This window comes from Anomaloglossus baeobatrachus, chromosome 4 (assembly GCF_048569485.1).
Source record: "Anomaloglossus baeobatrachus isolate aAnoBae1 chromosome 4, aAnoBae1.hap1, whole genome shotgun sequence".
NCBI classification, from domain to species: Eukaryota; Metazoa; Chordata; class Amphibia; order Anura; family Aromobatidae; genus Anomaloglossus; species Anomaloglossus baeobatrachus.
In genome coordinates, this window is record NC_134356.1 from 234,075,333 (window position 1) to 234,100,335 (window position 25,003).

Below are 25,003 nucleotides of genomic sequence, written 5' to 3' on the forward strand. Positions count from 1 at the left end.
CACTCCTGTACCCCCTGCTTGTCTGTGCCCAGGCACTCCTGTACCCCCTGCTTGTCTGTGCCCAGGCACTCCTGTACCCCCTGCTTGTCTGTGCCCAGGCACTCCTGTACCCCCTGCTTGTCTGTGCCCAGGCACTCCTGTACCCCCTGCTTGTCTGTGCCCAGGCACTCCTGTACCCCCTGCTTGTCTGTGCCCAGGCACTCCTGTACCCCCTGCTTGTCTGTGCCCAGGCACTCCTGTACCCCCTGCTTGTCTGTGCCCAGGCACTCCTGTACCCCCTGCTTGTCTGTGCCCAGGCACTCCTGTACCCCCTGCTTGTCTGTGCCCAGGCACTCCTGTACCCCCTGCTTGTCTGTGCCCAGGCACTCCTGTACCCCCTGCTTGTCTGTGCCCAGGCACTCCTGTACCCCCTGCTTGTCTGTGCCCAGGCACTCCTGTACCCCCTGCTTGTCTGTGCCCAGGCACTCCTGTACCCCCTGCTTGTCTGTGCCCCCAGTCTGCTCCCGGGCACTTTTATGCCCTCAGTCTATTTTGAACACTCCTGTGCTGCCCTACTTGTCTGTCCTTGGGCGCTCCTATGCTGCCCTACTTGTCTGTCCTTGGGAGCTCCTATGCTGCGCTACTTGTCTGCTCTTGGGCGCTCCTATGCTGCCCTACTTGTCTGCTCTTGGGCGCTCCTATGCTGCCCTACTTGTCTGTCCTTGGGCGCTCCTATGCTGCCCTACTTGTCTGTCCTTGGGCGCTCCTATGCTGCCCTACTTGTCTGTCCTTGGGCGCTCCTATGCTGCCCTACTTGTCTGTCCTTGGGCGCTCCTATGCTGCCCTACTTGTCTGTCCTTGGGCGCTCCTATGCTGCCCTACTTGTCTGTCCTTGGGCGCTCCTATGCTGCCCTACTTGTCTGTCCTTGGGCGCTCCTATGCTGCCCTACTTGTCTGTCCTTGGGCGCTCCTATGCTGCCCTACTTGTCTGTCCTTGGGCGCTCCTATGCTGCCCTACGTGTCTGTCCTTGGGCGCTCCTATGCTGCCCTACGTGTCTGTCCTTGGGCGCTCCTATGCTGCCCTACCTGTCTGTCCTTGGGCGCTCCTATGCTGCCCTACCTGTCTGTCCTTGGGCGCTCCTATGCTGCCCTACTTGTCTGTCCTTGGGCGCTCCTATGCTTCCCTACTTGTCTGTCCTTGGGCGCTCCTATGCTGTCCTACTTGTCTGTCCTTGGGCGCTCCTATGCTGCCCTACTTGTCTGTTCTTGGGCGCTCCTATGCTGCCCTACTTGTCTGTTCTTGGGCGCTCCTATGCTGCCCTACTTGTCTGTCCTTGGGCGCTCCTATGCTGCCCTACTTGTCTGTCCTTGGGCGCTCCTATGCTGCCCTACTTGTCTGTCCTTGGGCGCTCCTATGCTGCCCTACTTGTCTGTTCTTGGGCGCTCCTATGCTGCCCTACTTGTCTGTTCTTGGGCGCTCCTATGCTGCCCTACTTGTCTGTTCTTGGGCGCTCCTATGCTGCCCTACTTGTCTGTCCTTGGGCGCTCCTATGCTGCCCTACTTGTCTGTCCTTGGGCGCTCCTATGCTGCCCTACTTGTCTGTCCTTGGGCGCTCCTATGCTGCCCTACTTGTCTGTCCTTGGGCGCTCCTATGCTGCCCTACTTGTCTGTCCTTGGGCGCTCCTATGCTGCCCTACTTGTCTGTCCTTGGGCGCTCCTATGCTGCCCTACTTGTCTGTCCTTGGGCGCTCCTATGCTGCCCTACTTGTCTGTCCTTGGGCGCTCCTATGCTGCCCTACTTGTCTGTCCTTGGGCGCTCCTATGCTGCCCTACTTGTCTGTCCTTGGGCGCTCCTATGCTGCCCTACTTGTCTGTCCTTGGGCGCTCCTATGCTGCCCTTGGGCGCTCCTATGCTGCCCTTGGGCGCTCCTATGCTGCCCTTGGGCGCTCCTATGCTGCCCTTGGGCGCTCCTATGCTGCCCTTGGGCGCTCCTATGCTGCCCTACTTGTCTGTCCTTGGGCGCTCCTATGCTGCCCTTGGGCGCTCCTATGCTGCCCTACTTGTCTGCTCTTGGGCGCTCCTATGCTGCCCTACTTGTCTGCTCTTGGGCGCTCCTATGCTGCCCTACTTGTCTGCTCTTGGGCGCTCCTATGCTGCCCTACTTGTCTGCCCTTGGGCGCTCCTAGGCTGCCCTACTTGTCTGCCCTTGGGCGCTCCTATGCTGCCCTACTTGTCTGCCCTTGGGCGCTCCTATGCTGCCCTACTTGTCTGCCCTTGGGCGCTCCTATGCTGCCCTACTTGTCTGCCCTTGGGCGCTCCTATGCTGCCCTACTTGTCTGTCCTTGGGCGCTCCTATGCTGCCCTACTTGTCTGTCCTTGGGCGCTCCTATGCTGCCCTACTTGTCTGTCCTTGGGCGCTCCTATGCTGCCCTACTTGTCTGTCCTTGGGCGCTCCTATGCTGCCCTACTTGTCTGTCCTTGGGCGCTCCTATGCTGCCCTACTTGTCTGTCCTTGGGCGCTCCTATGCTGCCCTACTTGTCTGTCCTTGGGCGCTCCTATGCTGCCCTACTTGTCTGTCCTTGGGCGCTCCTATGCTGCCCTACTTGTCTGTCCTTGGGCGCTCCTATGCTGCCCTACTTGTCTGTCCTTGGGCGCTCCTATGCTGCCCTACTTGTCTGTCCTTGGGCGCTCCTATGCTGCCCTACTTGTCTGTCCTTGGGCGCTCCTATGCTGCCCTACTTGTCTGTCCTTGGGCGCTCCTATGCTGCCCTACTTGTCTGTCCTTGGGCGCTCCTATGCTGCCCTACTTGTCTGTCCTTGGGCGCTCCTATGCTGCCCTACTTGTCTGTCCTTGGGCGCTCCTATGCTGCCCTACTTGTCTGTCCTTGGGCGCTCCTATGCTGCCCCACTTGTCTGTCCTTGGGCGCTCCTATGCTGCCCCACTTGTCTGTCCTTGGGCGCTCCTATGCTGCCCTACTTGTCTGTCCTTGGGCGCTCCTATGCTGCCCTACTTGTCTGTCCTTGGGCGCTCCTATGCTGCCCTACTTGTCTGTCCTTGGGCGCTCCTATGCTGCCCTACTTGTCTGTCCTTGGGCGCTCCTATGCTGCCCCACTTGTCTGTCCTTGGGCGCTCCTATGCTGCCCTACTTGTCTGTCCTTGGGCGCTCCTATGCTGCCCTACTTGTCTGTCCTTGGGCGCTCCTATGCTGCCCTACTTGTCTGTCCTTGGGCGCTCCTATGCTGCCCTACTTGTCTGTCCTTGGGCGCTCCTATGCTGCCCTACTTGTCTGTCCTTGGGCGCTCCTATGCTGCCCTACTTGTCTGTCCTTGGGCGCTCCTATGCTGCCCTACTTGTCTGGTCCTTGGGCGCTCCTATGCTGCCCTACTTGTCTGTCCTTGGGCGCTCCTATGCTGCCCTACTTGTCTGTCCTTGGGCGCTCCTATGCTGCCCTACTTGTCTGTCCTTGGGCGCTCCTATGCTGCCCTACTTGTCTGTCCTTGGGCGCTCCTATGCTGCCCTACTTGTCTGTCCTTGGGCGCTCCTATGCTGCCCTACTTGTCTGTCCTTGGGCGCTCCTATGCTGCCCTACTTGTCTGTCCTTGGGCGCTCCTATGCTGCCCTACTTGTCTGTCCTTGGGCGCTCCTATGCTGCCCTACTTGTCTGTCCTTGGGCGCTCCTATGCTGCCCTACTTGTCTGTCCTTGGGCGCTCCTATGCTGCCCTACTTGTCTGTCCTTGGGCGCTCCTATGCTGCCCTACTTGTCTGTCCTTGGGCGCTCCTATGCTGCCCTACTTGTCTGCTCTTGGGCGCTCCTATGCTGCCCTACTTGTCTGCTCTTGGGCGCTCCTATGCTGCCCTACTTGTCTGCTCTTGGGCGCTCCTATGCTGCCCTACTTGTCTGCTCTTGGGCGCTCCTATGCTGCCCTACTTGTCTGCTCTTGGGCGCTCCTATGCTGCCCTACTTGTCTGCTCTTGGGCGCTCCTATGCTGCCCTACTTGTCTGCTCTTGGGCGCTCCTATGCTGCCCTACTTGTCTGCTCTTGGGCGCTCCTATGCTGCCCTACTTGTCTGCTCTTGGGCGCTCCTATGCTGCCCTACTTGTCTGCTCTTGGGCGCTCCTATGCTGCCCTACTTGTCTGCTCTTGGGCGCTCCTATGCTGCCCTACTTGTCTGCTCTTGGGCGCTCCTATGCTGCCCTACTTGTCTGCTCTTGGGCGCTCCTATGCTGCCCTACTTGTCTGCTCTTGGGCGCTCCTATGCTGCCCTACTTGTCTGCTCTTGGGCGCTCCTATGCTGCCCTACTTGTCTGCTCTTGGGCGCTCCTATGCTGCCCTACTTGTCTGCTCTTGGGCGCTCCTATGCTGCCCTACTTGTCTGCTCTTGGGCGCTCCTATGCTGCCCTACTTGTCTGCTCTTGGGCGCTCCTATGCTGCCCTACTTGTCTGCTCTTGGGCGCTCCTATGCTGCCCTACTTGTCTGCTCTTGGGCGCTCCTATGCTGCCCTACTTGTCTGCTCTTGGGCGCTCCTATGCTGCCCTACTTGTCTGCTCTTGGGCGCTCCTATGCTGCCCTACTTGTCTGCTCTTGGGCGCTCCTATGCTGCCCTACTTGTCTGCTCTTGGGCGCTCCTATGCTGCCCTACTTGTCTGCTCTTGGGCGCTCCTATGCTGCCCTACTTGTCTGCTCTTGGGCGCTCCTATGCTGCCCTACTTGTCTGCTCTTGGGCGCTCCTATGCTGCCCTACTTGTCTGCTCTTGGGCGCTCCTATGCTGCCCTACTTGTCTGCTCTTGGGCGCTCCTATGCTGCCCTACTTGTCTGCTCTTGGGCGCTCCTATGCTGCCCTACTTGTCTGCTCTTGGGCGCTCCTATGCTGCCCTACTTGTCTGCTCTTGGGCGCTCCTATGCTGCCCTACTTGTCTGCTCTTGGGCGCTCCTATGCTGCCCTACTTGTCTGCTCTTGGGCGCTCCTATGCTGCCCTACTTGTCTGCTCTTGGGCGCTCCTATGCTGCCCTACTTGTCTGCTCTTGGGCGCTCCTATGCTGCCCTACTTGTCTGCTCTTGGGCGCTCCTATGCTGCCCTACTTGTCTGCTCTTGGGCGCTCCTATGCTGCCCTACTTGTCTGCTCTTGGGCGCTCCTATGCTGCCCTACTTGTCTGCTCTTGGGCGCTCCTATGCTGCCCTACTTGTCTGCTCTTGGGCGCTCCTATGCTGCCCTACTTGTCTGCTCTTGGGCGCTCCTATGCTGCCCTACTTGTCTGCTCTTGGGCGCTCCTATGCTGCCCTACTTGTCTGCTCTTGGGCGCTCCTATGCTGCCCTACTTGTCTGCTCTTGGGCGCTCCTATGCTGCCCTACTTGTCTGCCCTTGGGCGCTCCTATGCTGCCCTACTTGTCTGCCCTTGGGCGCTCCTATGCTGCCCTACTTGTCTGCCCTTGGGCGCTCCTATGCTGCCCTACTTGTCTGCCCTTGGGCGCTCCTATGCTGCCCTACTTGTCTGCCCTTGGGCGCTCCTATGCTGCCCTACTTGTCTGCCCTTGGGCGCTCCTATGCTGCCCTACTTGTCTGCCCTTGGGCGCTCCTATGCTGCCCTACTTGTCTGCCCTTGGGCGCTCCTATGCTGCCCTACTTGTCTGCCCTTGGGCGCTCCTATGCTGCCCTACTTGTCTGCCCTTGGGCGCTCCTATGCTGCCCTACTTGTCTGCTCTTGGGCGCTCCTATGCTGCCCTACTTGTCTGCTCTTGGGCGCTCCTATGCTGCCCTACTTGTCTGCTCTTGGGCGCTCCTATGCTGCCCTACTTGTCTGCTCTTGGGCGCTCCTATGCTGCCCTACTTGTCTGCTCTTGGGCGCTCCTATGCTGCCCTACTTGTCTGCTCTTGGGCGCTCCTATGCTGCCCTACTTGTCTGCTCTTGGGCGCTCCTATGCTGCCCTACTTGTCTGCTCTTGGGCGCTCCTATGCTGCCCTACTTGTCTGCTCTTGGGCGCTCCTATGCTGCCCTACTTGTCTGCTCTTGGGCGCTCCTATGCTGCCCTACTTGTCTGCTCTTGGGCGCTCCTATGCTGCCCTACTTGTCTGCTCTTGGGCGCTCCTATGCTGCCCTACTTGTCTGCTCTTGGGCGCTCCTATGCTGCCCTACTTGTCTGCTCTTGGGCGCTCCTATGCTGCCCTACTTGTCTGCTCTTGGGCGCTCCTATGCTGCCCTACTTGTCTGTCCTTGGGCGCTCCTATGCTGCCCTACTTGTCTGTCCTTGGGCGCTCCTATGCTGCCCTACTTGTCTGTCCTTGGGCGCTCCTATGCTGCCCTACTTGTCTGTCCTTGGGCGCTCCTATGCTGCCCTACTTGTCTGTCCTTGGGCGCTCCTATGCTGCCCTACTTGTCTGCTCTTGGGCGCTCCTATGCTGCCCTACTTGTCTGCTCTTGGGCGCTCCTATGCTGCCCTACTTGTCTGCTCTTGGGCGCTCCTATGCTGCCCTACTTGTCTGCTCTTGGGCGCTCCTATGCTGCCCTACTTGTCTGCTCTTGGGCGCTCCTATGCTGCCCTACTTGTCTGCTCTTGGGCGCTCCTATGCTGCCCTACTTGTCTGCTCTTGGGCGCTCCTATGCTGCCCTACTTGTCTGCTCTTGGGCGCTCCTATGCTGCCCTACTTGTCTGCTCTTGGGCGCTCCTATGCTGCCCTACTTGTCTGCTCTTGGGCGCTCCTATGCTGCCCTACTTGTCTGCTCTTGGGCGCTCCTATGCTGCCCTACTTGTCTGCTCTTGGGCGCTCCTATGCTGCCCTACTTGTCTGCTCTTGGGCGCTCCTATGCTGCCCTACTTGTCTGCTCTTGGGCGCTCCTATGCTGCCCTACTTGTCTGCTCTTGGGCGCTCCTATGCTGCCCTACTTGTCTGCTCTTGGGCGCTCCTATGCTGCCCTACTTGTCTGCCCTTGGGCGCTCCTATGCTGCCCTACTTGTCTGCCCTTGGGCGCTCCTATGCTGCCCTACTTGTCTGCCCTTGGGCGCTCCTATGCTGCCCTACTTGTCTGCCCTTGGGCGCTCCTATGCTGCCCTACTTGTCTGTCCTTGGGCGCTCCTATGCTGCCCTACTTGTCTGTCCTTGGGCGCTCCTATGCTGCCCTACTTGTCTGTCCTTGGGCGCTCCTATGCTGCCCTACTTGTCTGTCCTTGGGCGCTCCTATGCTGCCCTACTTGTCTGTCCTTGGGCGCTCCTTTGCTGCCCTACTTGTCTGCTCTTGGGCGCTCCTATGCTGCCCTACTTGTCTGCTCTTGGGCGCTCCTATGCTGCCCTACTTGTCTGCTCTTGGGCGCTCCTATGCTGCCCTACTTGTCTGCTCTTGGGCGCTCCTATGCTGCCCTACTTGTCTGCTCTTGGGCGCTCCTATGCTGCCCTACTTGTCTGCTCTTGGGCGCTCCTATGCTGCCCTACTTGTCTGCTCTTGGGCGCTCCTATGCTGCCCTACTTGTCTGCTCTTGGGCGCTCCTATGCTGCCCTACTTGTCTGCTCTTGGGCGCTCCTATGCTGCCCTACTTGTCTGCTCTTGGGCGCTCCTATGCTGCCCTACTTGTCTGCTCTTGGGCGCTCCTATGCTGCCCTACTTGTCTGCTCTTGGGCGCTCCTATGCTGCCCTACTTGTCTGCTCTTGGGCGCTCCTATGCTGCCCTACTTGTCTGCCCTTGGGCGCTCCTATGCTGCCCTACTTGTCTGCCCTTGGGCGCTCCTATGCTGCCCTACTTGTCTGCCCTTGGGCGCTCCTATGCTGCCCTACTTGTCTGCCCTTGGGCGCTCCTATGCTGCCCTACTTGTCTGCCCTTGGGCGCTCCTATGCTGCCCTACTTGTCTGCCCTTGGGCGCTCCTATGCTGCCCTACTTGTCTGCTCTTGGGCGCTCCTATGCTGCCCTACTTGTCTGCTCTTGGGCGCTCCTATGCTGCCCTACTTGTCTGCTCTTGGGCGCTCCTATGCTGCCCTACTTGTCTGTCCTTGGGCGCTCCTATGCTGCCCTACTTGTCTGTCCTTGGGCGCTCCTATGCTGCCCTACTTGATCCTTTGGCCGATACCTTACTTGCAGAACAATTACATCAAAAAGACTTCACTGGTAAAATACCTTGTGACAAGACTTTTAAAAGGGAATCTGTCACCAGGTTTTTGCTACCCCATCTGGGAGCATTATAATGTAGGAAAAGAAACCCAGAATCCAGTGATATTACTTAACTGAGCTGTGTGCTTTTTCAATAACTTCAGTGACTTATCAGCAGGAGATTCACTAGTGGACTAATTGTCTTGTGCCATGTAGTCTTCCTGCTCTGTATAAACAAACTCTCCCTTTGTAGCTTTCTGCCTATGCACAATATACAAAATGCTGCCAATCAGTGGTTTGAGTGGGATTATACAGAACTCCACATTTAGACAACTGGTAAATCTGCAGGACATAAAACAGGGATTTTTATCAAAACTACAGCAGGCAGCCCAGTGAGTGACATGTCACTAGACTCAAGGTCTCTGCTCTTACTGTGCCTCTTATTTTACATAGGAAAAGCATTGTCACAGATTCCCTTTAAAAGTTTTTCATGTTTGTAATATTATTGCCCCAAAAGCCTAAGGCCAGAAAGAGGGGAAAAAAAGCTGAACTTTTAATCACACTCCAGGGGTCCTGCGCTTCCTCTCGCCACTTCATCAGTGAAGTCTTATTGATTTCATGGCAGCCAATCTCTGAGCTTAGCAGCCCGTGCCATCTATGTCGGCAGAGCTTTTGAGCTCAGTGATTGGCTGCAGTGAAGTCGGCAAATCCCGGCGCTCAGCAGACTTCTTCATGTAGATAGCACAGACCCCTGAGCTGCAATGTTATTGACAACATGTCGCTGCTGAAATGGTGAGAGGAAGTGCTGGACACGAGGAGGGTGAGTAAACCCTCACTTTTTAAAGAAAAATTTTTCCTCTTTCAACTGAAAAGCTATGATAGAATACTTTTTGAAATTAGACAACACCTTTTAACCCCTTAACGACCACGTGCAGTAAAATTACGTCTTAGCGGTCATAGTGTTAATCTGTATGTAGATGTAGATCGGCGCACTACTCAGCTGATGTATACAGCTGACTTATATGCTTGCCAGGCACGAGCAGAATCGCTGTGCGGCCGTGCCTTTCAACCCCTTAAATGGCGCTGTCATTTATGTGACAATGCCATTATAATTGCGATCACGCTATAACTTTACATACTGGCCAATACCGGAAGTCACGTGACTTGATCACATGGATCCGGTGGTTGTCATGGTTGCACAGGGTCATGTGATGACTCCTGTGCTCATAAGACTCATATCCTTTAAGAAACAGCGGAGTGCTGCTTGTTACAAGAGATGATCATTTCTCCCGGTCTGAGCGATGCTGCTCTGATCGGGAGAAATGAATGAGCGATCAGACTGCTGATCGTTATAGCCCCCTAGGAGGATTAGTAAAATAAAAAAAAGTTTAAATAAAAGTTTACAGAAATTAAAATAAAAAACCTAAAAGTTAAAATCACCCCCATTTGAAAATGAAAGGGTTAAAAAAAAATATCCACCCATTTGGTATCGCTGCTTTCAGAAATGCCCTATCAAAATATAAAATCAATTAATCTGATCGGTAAACGGCGTAGCAGCAAAAGAAAATTCCAAACTCTAAAATTACGTTGTTCGCCGCAAATTTTGCGCAAAATGCAATAACAGACGATCAAAACGTAGCATCTGAGCAAAAATGTACGGTTAAAACACCAGCTCGAGACGCAAAAAATAAGCCATCACTGAGCCATATAAATTGGTGCAAAACGTACGCCACTTTCTTTGGACAAACTTCTGATTTTTTTTTAAACCCTTTAGATAGAAGTAAACTTATTCATGTTTGATGTCTACAAACTCGCACTGACCTCAGGCATCACAGCAACACATCAGTTTTACCATATGGTGACCACTGAATAAACGATCTCAAAAACAAAAGTGCAGTCACACTTTTTGTTTTCAATTTTTCCATATTTGGAAATTTTTTGCCGTTTTCCAGTACACTATATGGTAAAACTCATGGTTTCATTTAAAAGTACAGCTCATTCCACAAAAAACGAGATTTCACATGACCATGTTGACCGAAAAATAAAAAAGGTACGTCTCTCTGAAGAATTGCAAAAAGAAAAATACGGAAAGCACAAAATTGGCCAGTCGGGAAGGGTTTAATCTGTGTGTACAGCTGCGTTTGTTCCACATTTTTTAGGCCCTGTGCGCACGCTGCAGTTTTTGCCGCGATTTTGTTGCATGAATTGCTACAGAAAATGTTCATAACCTTTCTACAGTCATTCCCCAGAAAAACCTATGGTAAAAAAAAAAAATGATGTGCACGCAATGCGGTTTTTGTCACCTACAGGTTTTGCTGCAGAATTTCTTGAGAAAAAGAATGTGCATGTCACTTCTTTTCTGCAGGTACCTGCGTTTTTTGCCATAGATAATGGTAAAAAAACGCAGGGACCAACCTGTGGAAAAAACGCAGGTGCGGTTTAAGGGTATGTGCGCACTAGGCGTTTTTTTCACGCTGCGTTTTTATGTGCGCTTTTTTCTCAAAAAACGCACCCGCAGCTGAAAAACGCGACAAACGCATGCGTTTTTACCGCGATTTGGTGCGTTTTTTGCTGCGTTTTTGCTCACTGCGTTTTTAATCAGTGCACAATGCCATTAAAGATTGTTGATGGAAAAAAAAAAAAAGGTCTGATGTCATTTCCTTCTTCAAAATGTTCATTGTATGCAGGAGAGCAGACAGCTGCAGAACTAGTGTATGCAGGAGAGCAGACAGCAGCTGCAGAACTACAAGGCTTAGCATCCTCCATCCAGGACTGTATGCAGGAGTTTTTTGCCCAAAAAGAAAAAAAAAATGACATATATATATATATATATATATATATATAGAGAAGCCCTTTTTTTTTTAATTATTTCATGAAATAATTAAAAAAAAATGACGTGAGCTTCGCCTAATTTGTGTGTCCAGCCGGGTACAACTAGGCAGCTGGGGATTGGAATCCACAGTGCAGGGTGCCCATGCTTTCTGGGCACCCCCGCTGCACCCCCGCTGCGAATTGGAGTCCGCAGCCATTCCAGAAAATGGCGCTTTCATAGAAGCGCCATCTTCTGGCACTGTATCCAACTCTTCCAGCTGCCCTGATGCCGGGTGGCTCACTGGGTAATAATGGGGTTAGGGCTAGCTGTATATTATCAGCTGGCCCTAAGCCCGAAATTCATGGTGTCACGCCAATATTAGACATGGCCACCATGAATTTCTAGTAAAGATAAAAAAACACAACACACAGAAAAATATTTTTATTAGAAATAAAACACAACACAATTAGTGACTCCATCTTTATTGAAATAAAGAACCCCCCTCCGCAGTAATCCTGGGTCAAGGGTCCCGCGCCGTCCAATCCGGATCCAATATCATCTGATCGGTTTGCTGGAAGGCAAAGCGATCAGATGATGTGTCAGGTTCTAGGATGTAAATCGCATCACACATCAGCTGATTGTATAAAAGCCGTTTATACAATCAGATGATGCATCAGTGCAAAAAATAAAATACTCACGTCTGTGCTGATTACCGGCAGCTCCTGGGGCGATCGGATGAGAATCTGATCCTGTCCCATCGCTGCATGAGCTGCCGGTAATCAGCTGATGAAGTGTCCTGACGGCAGGATCAGCTGATAGCCGGCCGGGCGCGAAAAAGCCGGCGACACCGCGAGAATTACGATCAGCTGATGCGTCAGGTGACTGCATCAGATGATCCACCGCCAGGTCCTGCAAGCTTCGTACGTGCCCCGGGGAGACTGCACACAGCCAGAGCGGCGGTACCGTGAGAGGAGATGGGAGCGGGCATGGCACCGGGACCCTGCAGATAGGTGAGTATGACATTTTTTTTTTTCTACTGTTCACTTTTGTTTTCGCCGCTGCCTCCACCTCCCACCCAGACATGGCGCCGCACGGGAGCTGACATGGCACCGGGCGGGTTGTGGACGCAGCGGTGACGGTACCGGGAGGATTCATGCTTCTGTGTTTACCAACAGAAGGAATCCTCTTCCTGTACATGTCACTTTACTGCCCACCCCTTGCGTTTATAGCTGCGTTTTTAGTCATAGAAACGCAGCTATATGCGTTTTTCATTGCGTTGTTGAACATCTCATTGAACTCAATGGGTGAAAAACGCAGTGAAAAACGCAGAAATAATTGACATGCTGCATTTTTGTGGTCACCACAAAAACGCAGCTACAAAAAAACGCTGTGTGCGGACAGCACTTCTGAAAACCCATAGACATTGCTGGGGAAGCAATGTCACTGCGTTTTCTGCACAAAAACGCGGTAAAAAACGCCGCTAAAAACGCAGCAAAAACGCCTAGTGCGCACAAGGCCTTACTGCGGTTTTTGCCCCGATTGCGTTATTCTGCCAGAGGGTGCAGATTTTTCATAAGAAAAGTCAATTTTCTAGAGCGCACAGGGCCTAATGCTTTTTTTAGTGCAGTTTTGTCAAAACTGTAAGCACATTGACTTTGCTGGAGTAACAATCAGAATCCTGAACTTTAGTGCACATGTTGTTTTTCTTTGAAGATTTGGCACAGAAAATAATCTGCAGCATGTCAATTTTTTCAGTGTTGATGCCTGCGGTTTTCACTATTGAAAGCTATGAAAAACCGCAGCAAAACTACTTGGTTTTTGTGCTGCCTTTTCTTTTTCGCTCCTAATTGGGAGACCCAGACAATTGGGTGTATAGCTATTGCCTCCGGAGGCCACACAAAGTATTACACTTAAAAGTGTAAGGCCCCTCCCCTTCTGGCTATACACCCCCAGTGGGATCACTGGCTCACCAGTTTTGTGCTTTGTGCGAAGGAGGCAACACATCCACGCATAGCTCCACTGTTTAGTCAGCAGCAGCTGCTGACTATGTCGGATGGAAGAAAAGAGGGTCTATACAGACTCCCAGCATGCTCCCTTCTCACCCCACTTCATGTCGGAGGTGTTTGTTAAGGTTGAGGTACCCATTGCGGGTACGGAGGCTGGAGCCCACATGCTGCTTCCTTCCCCATCCCTTTTTACAGGGCTCTGGGTGAAGTGGGATTCTATCGGTCTCCAGGCACAGAGACCGTGCTCCATCCACAGCCCCTGGTATCTGCTGGACATGGAGCGGAGTATCTTCAGGGACATGGCCCTGCTACATGGAGGTACTCGGTGTCCCTGTGGGGACCGCGCAGACACACGGCAGCACTGCTGGGTGTGTTAGTGCGCCAGGGACAGCGGCGCTGTCCGCACTAGTGCCATCGCACACCACAGCGTTGCTGGGTGTGTTAGTGTATTGGGTGACTACCGCGCTAACCGCCGCTGCCGTTTTATTGAAGGCGCCGCTGGGATTTGTGGTGCGCCGGGGACTTCCGCGCCGGCCAGCACTGATATGCCGGCCGCGCTTATTAACTCGAGTCCCCGGCTTCTGGGCCTAGTCTCCCTTCGTTACCGCCCACAGCCCTGACAGTCAGGGTAGGGGCGTGACGCTGCATAGCACAGCAGCACTGAGAGCTGGAGTATGTTTTGCATACTCCACCCCTCTCACTGTGTGCACTGTGAAACCGGATTCCCGCACTTTCTCAGGCACGCCCACGGCTTCCTTCTCTATACAGGACGCCGGCAGCCATTAGTGTCAGTTTCTGTACGATACAGAGACAAGTGTGGAAGACCCTGGCATTCTGATAGTCACACAATCGCTGTAACAGGCGTTAAGCAGCACCTGTGGTGCTAACCCCACTAGTGCAGAAGTGCACTTATAGATATGCTTGTACTATATACATTGCACTGTTTGGTCGCACGTTGTATATACCCTCCTGGATTGTGCGGAGGAGTGATCAGCATATTCTCTGTGTAAAACAAAGGTGCAGAACCACATGTTTTTCTATGCAGCCGGTACAGCATGTACGGCTATACGGCCGGCAGGTTACATAGACCCCCATTGTATCCAACTCAGCCGGAGTCTCTGCTAATGGCCAGAGGATGAGGACGGTGTCTGCAGTATTTACTGACAGATTTTCTGAGACTATGGCTATGATACTAGAAGCCTAGCAGTCCGGACATGTCTCTCACAACATGGGCACTGTTGAATCATGATCCATGGCCCCCCTCAGTGTGAACAACTAACAGCTCCGGGAATGTCACATGCATCCCAGAGTCACGGCTCTGCACAGACGTCAGTCCCAGACAGCCTAAGCGGGCTTACTATGAGCGGCCCTCGGTTTCATCAGGGTCCTAGCAGAAGGACTCTCTGTGTACTGAGGCGGAAGTAGCGGCTCAGGATTCTGATCCTGAGACCGCTCTCAATCTGGATACACCTAATGGTGACGCCATAGTGAATAATCTTATAGCGTCCATCAATAGAATGTTGGTTATTTCTCACCCAGCTCCTCCAGTGGAGGAGTCAGCTTCACTTATCCAGATATGCGCTTCTCCAAACGGCTTAGGATACACGTTATCCCTGCCCCCTGACGTGGTCAAGGACTGGACCCAGTGTCCCAAGCGGCATCCTCCAATCTCCAGGCTTGTAGCTAGATCCATAGTTGCAGTGGGAGATGGAGCTGCACTTAAAGATGCCACTGACAGACAGATGGATCTCTGGTCTAAATCCATCTATGAGGCTGTCGGCGCACCGTTGGCTCCAGCATTCTCACCCTTGGGGCATTCCAAGCTATTTCAGCTTGTCTTACACAGATTGACACGGTTACACGTACATCTGTGCCGCAGGTGGCATCCTTAACCTCTCAAATGTCTGCATTTGTTTCTTACGCGATTCAGGTTGCCCTAGACTCTGCGAACCGTGCGGCAGTAGCCTCCGCTACTCCGTGTTTTTAAGCAGAGCCTGGTCTGCTCGTTAAGTGAATGGAAGGCAGATTCTGCTTCCAAAAAAAAAAAAAAAAAAAAAAAAAAAAAAAAAAAAAAAAAGGATGCTTAACCAGTTGCCTTTTTCTGCTGACCGACTGTTTGGTGAGCGTTTGGATGTAACCATTAAACAGTCCAGGGGTAAGGATTCATCCTTTCCTCAGCCCGGACACAACAAACCCCAACAGAGCAGGAGGCAGTCGGGGTTTCGGTCTTTTCGAGGCTCGGGCAGGTCCCATTTTTCCTCGTCCAATGTGGACTCAAAAGGATCAGAGGAGCTCAGATTCTTGGCGGGCTCAGTCACGCCCAAAAAAGAGACAGTCTGAAAACCCGCTTCCAAGGCGGCTTCCTCATGACTTGCGGCCTCCTCTCTCCGCATCCTCGGTCGGTAGCAGGCTCTCCCGCCTTGGCGATATTTAGCTGCCATAGGTCAATGACCGTTGGGTGTGAGACATTCTGTCTCACGGGTACAGGATAGAGCTCACTTCTCGTCCTCCAACTCGATTCTTCAGAACTTCTCCACCTCCCGGCCGAGCCGCTGCTCTTCTGCAAACAGGGTGCACTCTATAGGCAGAAAGAGTGATGACCCCCGTTCCTCTTCAGGAACAAGGTCACGGTTTTTACCCCAAATTATTTGCGGTGCCTATAAGAACGGGCCGTTCCGTCCCGTTCTGGATCTAAAACTGCTCAGCAAGCTCGTGGACACCAGGCGGTTCCGGATGGAATCCCTCCGCCATGTCATCGCCTCAATGTCCCAAGGAGATTTCCTAGCATCATTAGGCATCAAGGATGCTTATCCACACGTGCCGATTGATCCAGAGCACTAGCGTTTCTACGCTTCGTTATAGGAGACGAACACCTGTTCGTAGCTCTACCTTCCGGCTAGCGACAGTCCCACTGGTCTTCGCCAAGGTCAGGGCAGCAGTAGTCACAGTCCTGCACTCTCAGGGTCACTCTGTGATCCCATATTTAGACGATCTACTTGTCAAGGCACTCTCTTAGGAAACATGCCAACACTGCCCGAACGTTGCGCTGGAGACTCTCTAGAGTTTTGGGTGGATCATCAACTTTTTAAAGTCAGATCCGACTCCGACCCTATCGCTAACATATCTAGGCATGGAGTTTCATACTCTCTCAGCGATAGTGAAGCTTCCGCTAGACAAACAGCATTCACTACGGGCTGCAATCTCTTCTTTAAGAACCAGTCGCACACATTAAGACGCCTCATGCACTTCCTACGTAAGATGGTAGCAATGGAGGCAGTTCTTCTCGCGCAGTTTCATCTGCGTCCACTACAATGTGACATTCTCCGCCAATGGGACGGGGAGTCGACCTCCCTCAACAGAGTCGTCTTCTTTCTCAGGCGGCCAAGGAATCTCTACGGTGGTGGCTTCTTCCCACCTCATGGTCAAAAAGAAGGTCCTTCCTATCCCCATCCTGGGCGATAGTTACGACAGACGCGAGTCTATCAGGGTGGGGAGCAGTTTTTCTCCACCACAGCGCTCAGGGTACGGGGACTCAGCAAGAGTCCACCCTTCAGATCATTGTTCTTGAACACAGAGCAGTGTATCTTGCCCTACAAACCTTCCAACAGCAGCTGGAAAGCAAGCAAATCCGACTTCAGTCGGACAACTCCACAGCGGTGGCATACATCAACCACCAAGGAAGAACGCGCAACCGGCAAGCCTTCCAGGAAGTCCGGCAGGTTCTGATGTGGGTGGAAGACACGGCATCCACCATATCCACAGTTCACATCCCAGGCGTGGAAAACTAGGAAGCTGACTTCCTAAGTCGCCGGGGTGTGGCCGAAAGGGTATGGTCTCTTCACCCGGACGGGTTTCAGGAGATCTGGCGCCGTTGACAGAGGCCGGACGTCGATCTAATGGCGTCACGGCACAACAACAATGTGCCAGCTTCATGGCACGGTTTCACAATCATCGAGCTCTGGCGGCAGACGCCTTAGTTCAGCATTGGTCGCAGTTCCAGCTACCTTATGTGCCACCTCTGGCATTGTTGCCCAGAGTGCTGCGTTAGATCACGACCGACTGCGGCCGCGCCATCCTCGTCGCTACAGATTGGCCGAGGATGTTGTGGTTCCCGGTTCTGTGGTGCCTCACGGTAGGCTAACCGGGGGCACTACCAGACCAATCAGACTGGCTGTCTCAAGGGCCATTCTTCCATTTGAATTCTTCGGCCCTCAACCTGATGGTGTGGCTTTGAGTCCTGGAACCTAGTGTCGTCAGGATTACCTCAGGACGTGGTTGCCACCATGAGACAGGCTAGCATATCAACGTCCGCCAAGATTGACCACAGGACGTGGAAGATATTCTTATCTCGGTGCTCGGCGCAGGGTGTTTCTCCCTGGCCGGTTGCATCGTCTATGTTTCCTTCCTTCCTGCAATCTAGGTTGGAAAAAGGGTTGTCGCTCAGTTCCCTTTAGGGACAAGTCTCAGCGCTATCTGTATTTTTTCAGAAACGACTTCCTCAGGTACGCACGTTCCTACGGGGAGTTTGTCTTCTCAGCACTCCGTACAGGCGGCCGTTAGAGCCCTGGGATCTGAACAAGGTTCTAATTGCTCTCCAGATGCCGCCTTTCGAGCCTTTGAAAGAGGTCTCCCTTCCCGCTTTTCTCGGGAAGTGGCCTTCTAGTAACGGTCTCGTCTCTTAGGAGAGTTTCCGAGCTAGCAACGCTCTCATACAAATCTCCCTTCCTGGTCCTTCACCAGGACAGGGTAGTTCTGCGTCCGATTCCGGAATTTCTCCCTAAGGTGGTTTCCCACTTTTATATCAATCAGGATATCACCTCACCTTCTTTGTGTCCTCGTCCAGTCCATCAATTTCAGAAGGATTTGCATCTGTTGGTTCTGGTGAGAGCACTCAGGTTCTACTTCCCGCATGGCGCTCCTGCGCCACCCGGATGCACTCTTTGTCCTTGTCGCTGGTCGGCGTAAACAGTCGCAAGCTTCTGAATCCACCCTGGCTCGGGGGATCGAGGAACCAATTCTTGAAATCTACAGTTCTACTGGGCTTCTGGTTCTCTCAAGGCTGAAGGCCCATTCTACCAGAGCCGTGGGTGCATCCTAGGCATTACGGCACCAGGCTACGGCTCAGCAGGTGTGTCAGGCACCTACCTGATTGAGTCTCCATACTTTTACCAAGCATTTTCAGGTGCATACCTACGCTTCGGCAGACGCCAGCCTAGGTAGATAAGTCCTTCAGGCGGCGATTGCCCACCTGTAGGAAAGGGCTCTTTGACGGCCCTATCACGAGGTATTCTTTTACCCACCCAGGGACTGCTTTTGGACGTCCCAATTGTCTGGGTCTCCCAATTAGGAGCGAAAAAGAAGAAGGGAATTTTGTTTACTTACCGTAAATTCCTTTTCTTCTAGCTCCAATTGGGAGACCCAGCACCCGCCCTGTTTTCTCGGGGTTTTTCTGTTTTTTCGGGTACACATGTTGTTCATGTGGTATGGTTCAGTTCTCCGTTGTTTCCTCGGATTGAATTGGTCTTTAAACCAGTTATTGGCTTTCCTCCTTCTTGCTTTGGCACTAAAACTGGTGAGCCAGTGATCCCACTGGGGGTGTATAGCCAGAAGGGGAGGGGCCTTACACTTTTAAGTGTAATACTTTGTGTGGCCTCCGGAGGCAATAGCTATACACCCAATTGTCTGGGTCTCCCAATTGGAGCTAGAAGAAAAGGAATTTACGGTAAGTAAACAAAATTCCCTTCTTTTATGCCTGGGGATGCAGAAATAGTACAGAAATTTTTGCAACCAAATACTCAACCTTTGCACATAGCCTTAGGCCCTGTGCCCACGCTGCATATTTTGACGCGTATTTTGACGCAGATTTTCAGAAATCTGCAGCAAAATTTACATGTCCTTTGTGAAGACAGCAAAGTCTATGAGAATTCAGAAGTGCTGTGCCCACATTGAGTATTTTTCCCTTGCGTATTTGGTGCAGATTTTTTTTTTTCTGCACCAAATCTGCACCAAATTTGCAAGGGAAAAATAAGCAACATTAGCACAGCACTTCTGAATTCTCAGACTTTGCTGGCTTCACAATGGACATGCAGATTTTGCTGCAGATTTCTGAAAATACGCGTCAAAACTACACAGCGTGGGCACTGGGCCTTAAAGTGAACCTGGCAGGTGCAATATGCACCCAGAACCACGAGCAGTTCTGTGTGCATTTTGCTAATCCAATCCCTGTCTGTCTCTGTATACACTAGCATAGATAAAGAGATCTATAGAAAAAGTATTCTAAAGATCTTTTATTATATGCTAATGAGGCCAGCGACTAGTCGCAAGGGCGTGAGTTTCTTTGGCTAGCCGGCCCACATAGCATGCTAGCACACCTCTGTTGGTGTACTAACATGCTAATGAATGCGCAGCTTTGCAGCACATAGCTTCATCCACCGGCGGCTGTGATTGGTTGCAGTGAGACAGCGTGGGGGCGCGTCTGACTGAAACAAATCATAGGCGCCGGTGGGCGGGGGAAGCAGTGAATACGAGATGGAATAATGACCGGCATTTTCAAAAGTAGGAGAAGCCGCCAGAGCAGTGTGACAGCCATGCAGCGCAGTGCGAGTGATCAGTGAGTATGAGAGAGGGAGACCGACAGGGAGAGAGAGAGACCAGGAGTGCTTTTAAACTATTTAGAACGTTCTGCTGGACATGCTGAGCATGCTCAGTAGAATGTGGCAAAAACCTGCACTGGAATCCAGCACCATAGACATTCATTATGTCTCTTAATGGATCCCAACGGAATCCTGCAGAGTGCGTTTTTTTTTTTTGTTTGTTTTTTTTTTTTTACAGCAACAAAAAACGTTACATTGCGCGTTCCTTCTGCCCGATGATCACTCATGGTCACCGACAAAACAACTGATGCGCTGCGGGGCAGATGCAACGCAAGACCATCTGTTGCAATCTGCTCTTAATAGAAGCCTATGAGGAATAAACGGATTCCTGCAACGGTTACCGTAATTCCTCAAGGCGGCAGATTGCAACGGATGCCGCACAACGCAAGTGTGAAACTAGCCTTACGTGCGAACTTAACTCGTGCGAGCAACGCTGTGCTCAGGTACTCTTGGTGCTAATCCCAGTGTGGGCCGCTTACAGTGTTTGAACGGCTCATACTGGGGGTAACAACAGCATGATGAAATGTAGTGTGTAAGAAAAATACACAAATAATAATTTGATAACGCCAACCCATTGTCCCCCAGAAGTGATCTGCTTACGGCTGGCAGTATGTGGGCAGAGACTCAAACTGCCAATCATCGATTCCAAACCTCCTCGGGCCTAGTGCAGAGCAGTGGCGGTTCAGGTCATTTGCTGCCAGCGAACTAAACCTTCAAAGGTTCGCTCATCTTTAGTTATAAGACAAGATGGACACAATGGGAACAAAATAAATTCTATTCTCACATATGAAAATCATTTGATATACGCATGACATCACCAGCCTTATTAATCCTCCCATTTGGAAGTGAGCAGGTCAAGATGACCTCTTTATAGCTGGTCATACACATTTACCTGTTATTGACTTATATTTTATAATATAGGTTGGTGTGTGCAGGATCTATCTCTGGAGCTGAGATGAGACATTTGAGGCTGTTATACAGATGGGTTCTGCTTGTAATAGCGGTGAATGGAGTTAGCTCTGATCGCAGCTGTTGAACCACTAAAATGTATTGGTTGTGAGTATACTCCTGCCTCAGCTCCTATCTGCAACCCTGTGATGTGATCACCGTATCATAGCAGTCGGAGGCTTACAGAAGGTTTTGGCTTCATAGTTGAACAGCAATTTTTCTATATCCTGCAATACAAAAGTGCTGCAGAATATAGAACAAGCGATCAAGTTATTGTAGATTCAAATTAGTTGGGTACAAAAACGAACTTAAAAATGTCAAATTTTTTAAAAAAAAACAACAAAAACACTTGATATCATCCCTTTTCCCTGTTTTAAAAAAAGAAATCTGAAAATTAAAAAATAAACATTTTATATCGTCAGGTCTGTAAAAGTGTTCTCTTTCAAATTACAAAAATTTATTTAAACCATACGTTAAAAAAAGGCCAGAATTGCTATTTTATTTTGGTCAGTTCACTTCCCTCCCTTGCATGTACCCCAAAATGGTATTGATATAAAATTTAAATTAATAAATTATGGTGCGACTTGCAAAAAAAAACAACCCCTCACATAGCTCCATCGATGGAGAAATGTGTTATGGTTATTTTTCTGCTGGCATAAGAGAATTTTTTTTTTTTTTATTTATTTTTTTTTTTAATACAAAACTCTGAATTATTTTTAGCCAATAATAATAATAAATACAGTATCCCTCTAAATGTATTGAGCTGAAAAATCGTGTTGCTGGATCAGTTTTACTGCAGAGGAGAATCATCCTTACCAGACCCCGGATGTCTGCGTTGCTCCCAGGTCCTTCTGCGATTCTTAGTGGGCGCTCCCAGCAGCTGTCCTCCCTTGCTTCAGGCTGGTATTCACACGCACGCACATGCACACACACTATCCGGTAATACCGTATTGCTTCCAGCTGGCAGGGGGGCCTGGGACACAGTGCAGTGGAGTGTGAGGACCATCGATGTGTTCCAGCGCAGGTCGTCCTTGCGTTACACTGCTTCCCAGATCCCCATAGTATGTGTGTGACTGCCCACGAGCTTTACACAACAGGTTCTCGATGCCTCCCACCACAGTTCTGTCTGGTCGGGGTCTGATGAGTGTGATTGCATGGTCTTCGGTCTTCTTTCTTCTCTGTTTTGGAGGTGACTGTTTCTTTAATGAAGTGTCCTGCAGTATTTAACTTTTTTAGCTGCATGGACACGTCATTATTGAACCGCGACTAGGGCTTATTTTCAGGGTAGGACTTACCTTTGAGCCTTACTCCAAAAAAGCCAAAAATTCTTGCTAAGCCTTTTTTTCGTGGTAGGGCTTATTTTCAAGGAAACACAGTAGATAACAGATGCATAGCTACATAGCTTGTACACAACGTGCGGTCTCCCGATTTTTAATAACTAGCAAAGCTGAAGAAGGCAGCTGCAGGCTGCAACCCTCAGCTGTCTACTTTACCTTTGCTAGTTATCAAGCATAGAGGGGATCCCTTGCGGTTTGTTTTTTTATTTTATTTAAATAAAAAAAAAAACTGTGTGAGGTCCCCCTTGTTTTTGATAACCAGCTAAAGTAAACCCATCAGCTCATCATAAAATAGCAGATTGTAGCCGCCCCAGAAGTTGCGTATCTACCAAAAGCGCCAATTCTGGCCTTCCTGATTGCCCTGGTGTGGTGGCTGTCTGGGTAATGGTAGTTGAGGTTGATGTCAGCTGGCATCAAGCTCTGTTGTTATTAATGGAGAGATGTCTACACCCCCCATTACTAACCCATTAAATGTAAAGAGAAAAAAAACACACAAAAAAATGTATTTAAAAAATATATTATAATCACTCCCCAACTACCCCTGGTTCACCAATTTATTAAAAAAAATAAAAATCCATGTAAGTTCAAAGTAGTCCAGGGAATCCAATGAAGTCCACAATGGAAACCTGAAAGACATAAAAAGGAGAATTAAAGAAATAAAAACAAGAGACTGCTTCATTCACCAAATTATTAGAAAGTAAAGTTCCCACATCCAGTTTAATCCAGGAGTCCCCACGCTGTTCCTTTCTTACCTGTATCAAAGTCTATAGAGACTCTGAACGAGGGGCTCCATAGACTTTGAGCAGCAGCCAGTACCAGCGCACATTGAACTCTGCTGACCTGGGGACTGTGAGTGGTGATATTGGGAACATTACCGCTCATCAGTGCGATAAGCGATGATGTCTCACGAGCTGTGCCTAGGCTCTGGAACACATTGGCAAGAACAATTTGATTAATTTCCAACATCCACACCTTTAAGTGGGCCCTAAAAATGCATTTGTTTAGACTAGCCTATCACCTCTCACTCATCTAATCTATTCCCATTCTGCCCTCCATAAATATTCCAATTCTTGTCCCCTGTATCTTCTGATTCCATTTCTCTCCATGTACTTTTTTTACACTCTGTATGTATAAACTCTAGCTGACGATCGGTCCACGCAGCTGGTTTTCAATCCCCTATTAAATCGATGGATGGCCCATATATGACAAGCTTTTTTCCCCATTCACCTTTTGTGCCTCCCCTATTTCCACATAGACTGTAAGCTCACTCCTCTTGGTATCTGAATTTTGTTATTTTGTATTGTCTCATATTGTCTGTACATGTCCCTTCTGAATTGTAAAGAGCTGCGGAATATGTTGGCGCTATATAAATAAAAAATATTATGTCAGGAACCTCATCGGTTATCACAGTGATGAGTGGTAATATCCTGACATCACTGCTTATCACTCTAAGTGATTACATTCCTGACCTCATCGCCTATCAGAGGGATGAGCGGTGACGTTCCTGTCATCACCGCTCATCACAGTCCCAGAGTCATAAGAATTCAGTGTGCGCCTGAACCGGCTGCTGCTCAAAGCCTATGGAACTTTGTTCTGAGTCTCTATAGACTTCGATGCAGGTAATCAAGGAACGGCGTGGGAACTCCTGGATTACGTTGGATGTGGGTACTTTACTTTCTAATAGATTGGTGAATGAGGGAGTCTCTTGTATTTATTTTTTAATTCTCCATTTTAACGGTTTCCATTCTGGACTAAGTCAGATTCCGTAGATTACTTCGGACCTTCATGGATTTTTTTTAATATGTTGGTCTAGCAGGGAGAGAGTCGGGTAGATTCTGTGATTCCTAATTTAACCAGTGTGCTCTTTTTGCATAATTGATTTGACCACCCCTAAATATTTGTTATGGATTTTTTTTTTTTAACCTAATGGTCTGTTTCTCTTCCATTGAGAGCTTCTTTGACCACATTGTGAGTATACAGCAACAACTTGCAAATGCAAATACCTCACCTGGAATCAGCACCAGACCTTTTACATGCTTAATTGATGATGGATTAACGACGGAATGACCCATGCAGCTCATTAAATGGGCTTTGGAGATAATTGTCCTATTATCTTTGGTCCCTTTAGAAAGAGCTGTAATTCCTAAAGCCGAGAGTGTGCACTTTAAGCTCATATTGATTATATATTTGTATCTTGAATATGTTTAGGTAAACGGTTACGATAAAATGTCAAAACTTGTGCCACTGTCTAAAGAAAAAATTCTGGATCTAACTGTATGTAGTCTTCAAAATTAGCTGTAAATGGTTAAAGCCACTTTTGTTTTGTTTTTTTCTTTCTTTCAGGGACCACAATGCAGGATAACATCAGATTCGCTTCAGCTGGTGATGATATTAAAATATGGGATTACTCATCCATGACGGTGGTGGAGCAATTCAATCCCCACAGTACCACACACCCTGTATCATCTTTGTGTTGGAGCAGTAACAGTATCCTTTGACAGGTGCACATTACCTTCTGCAGTAGTCTGGCTCTGGGAGGGGGTACTTTATTTACCAGGATGGTGCTGCATAACATCACGCTGGAAATGTCATTTCATTGTAAGCTTGATTTTTAGTAGTGTGAGTTAGCGTCTATGCTTCTAGACTGATTTCTATACAACTTGGACCTTTTGTTTTTTGGCAGTCATTGTGACCGTTTTTTTCTGTGCTGCTAGTCTCCACAGTTTACAGCAGATGTTGATACAGTTTTATAGTTTGTTGGGCACTATTGAGTGGGGAGTTGTATAGAAGTCTGCTCTACATAATTGCCCTGTGAGGACCTACCCCTTGGTAAAGACCAAAAAAAAAAGCCAAAAGGCCTGTATCACACACAGTTTTTGATGCAGTTTTAAGCCAAAGTCAGGACTTCATCACAAACTAATGGGAAATACAAAGTAAGCACTTCTTCCTGATGGATTCACTTTGGTCTTTAGCTCAAAAAACAGGATATAGCTTTTCAGCCTGTGAGTAACGTAAAACACAGCCTTTTCTGCAAAACTGCTGCTGTAGCTTTAAAGTTTTTGTTAGAATCCATTACCTACTTTTGGCTTTTAAAAAAACAAAAACAAAAAGCAAATCACTTAAAAACTGAAGTGACTCAAAAAAACCCCTTTGCCTTATTGTCATAATATACATTGCCTTTA

General features: G+C 50.0%; 1 protein-coding gene across 1 annotated transcript in view; it reads left to right on the forward strand.

The window, feature by feature from the left end:
• Positions 1–25,003, forward strand: part of NEDD1 (NEDD1 gamma-tubulin ring complex targeting factor) — a 109,886-nt gene that overhangs the window by 675 nt on the left and 84,208 nt on the right. The window contains exon 2 of the mRNA XM_075344745.1: positions 24,165–24,308. Within this exon, the coding sequence (XP_075200860.1) occupies positions 24,165–24,308 (144 nt within the window). The remainder of the gene's footprint in view (positions 1–24,164; positions 24,309–25,003) is intronic.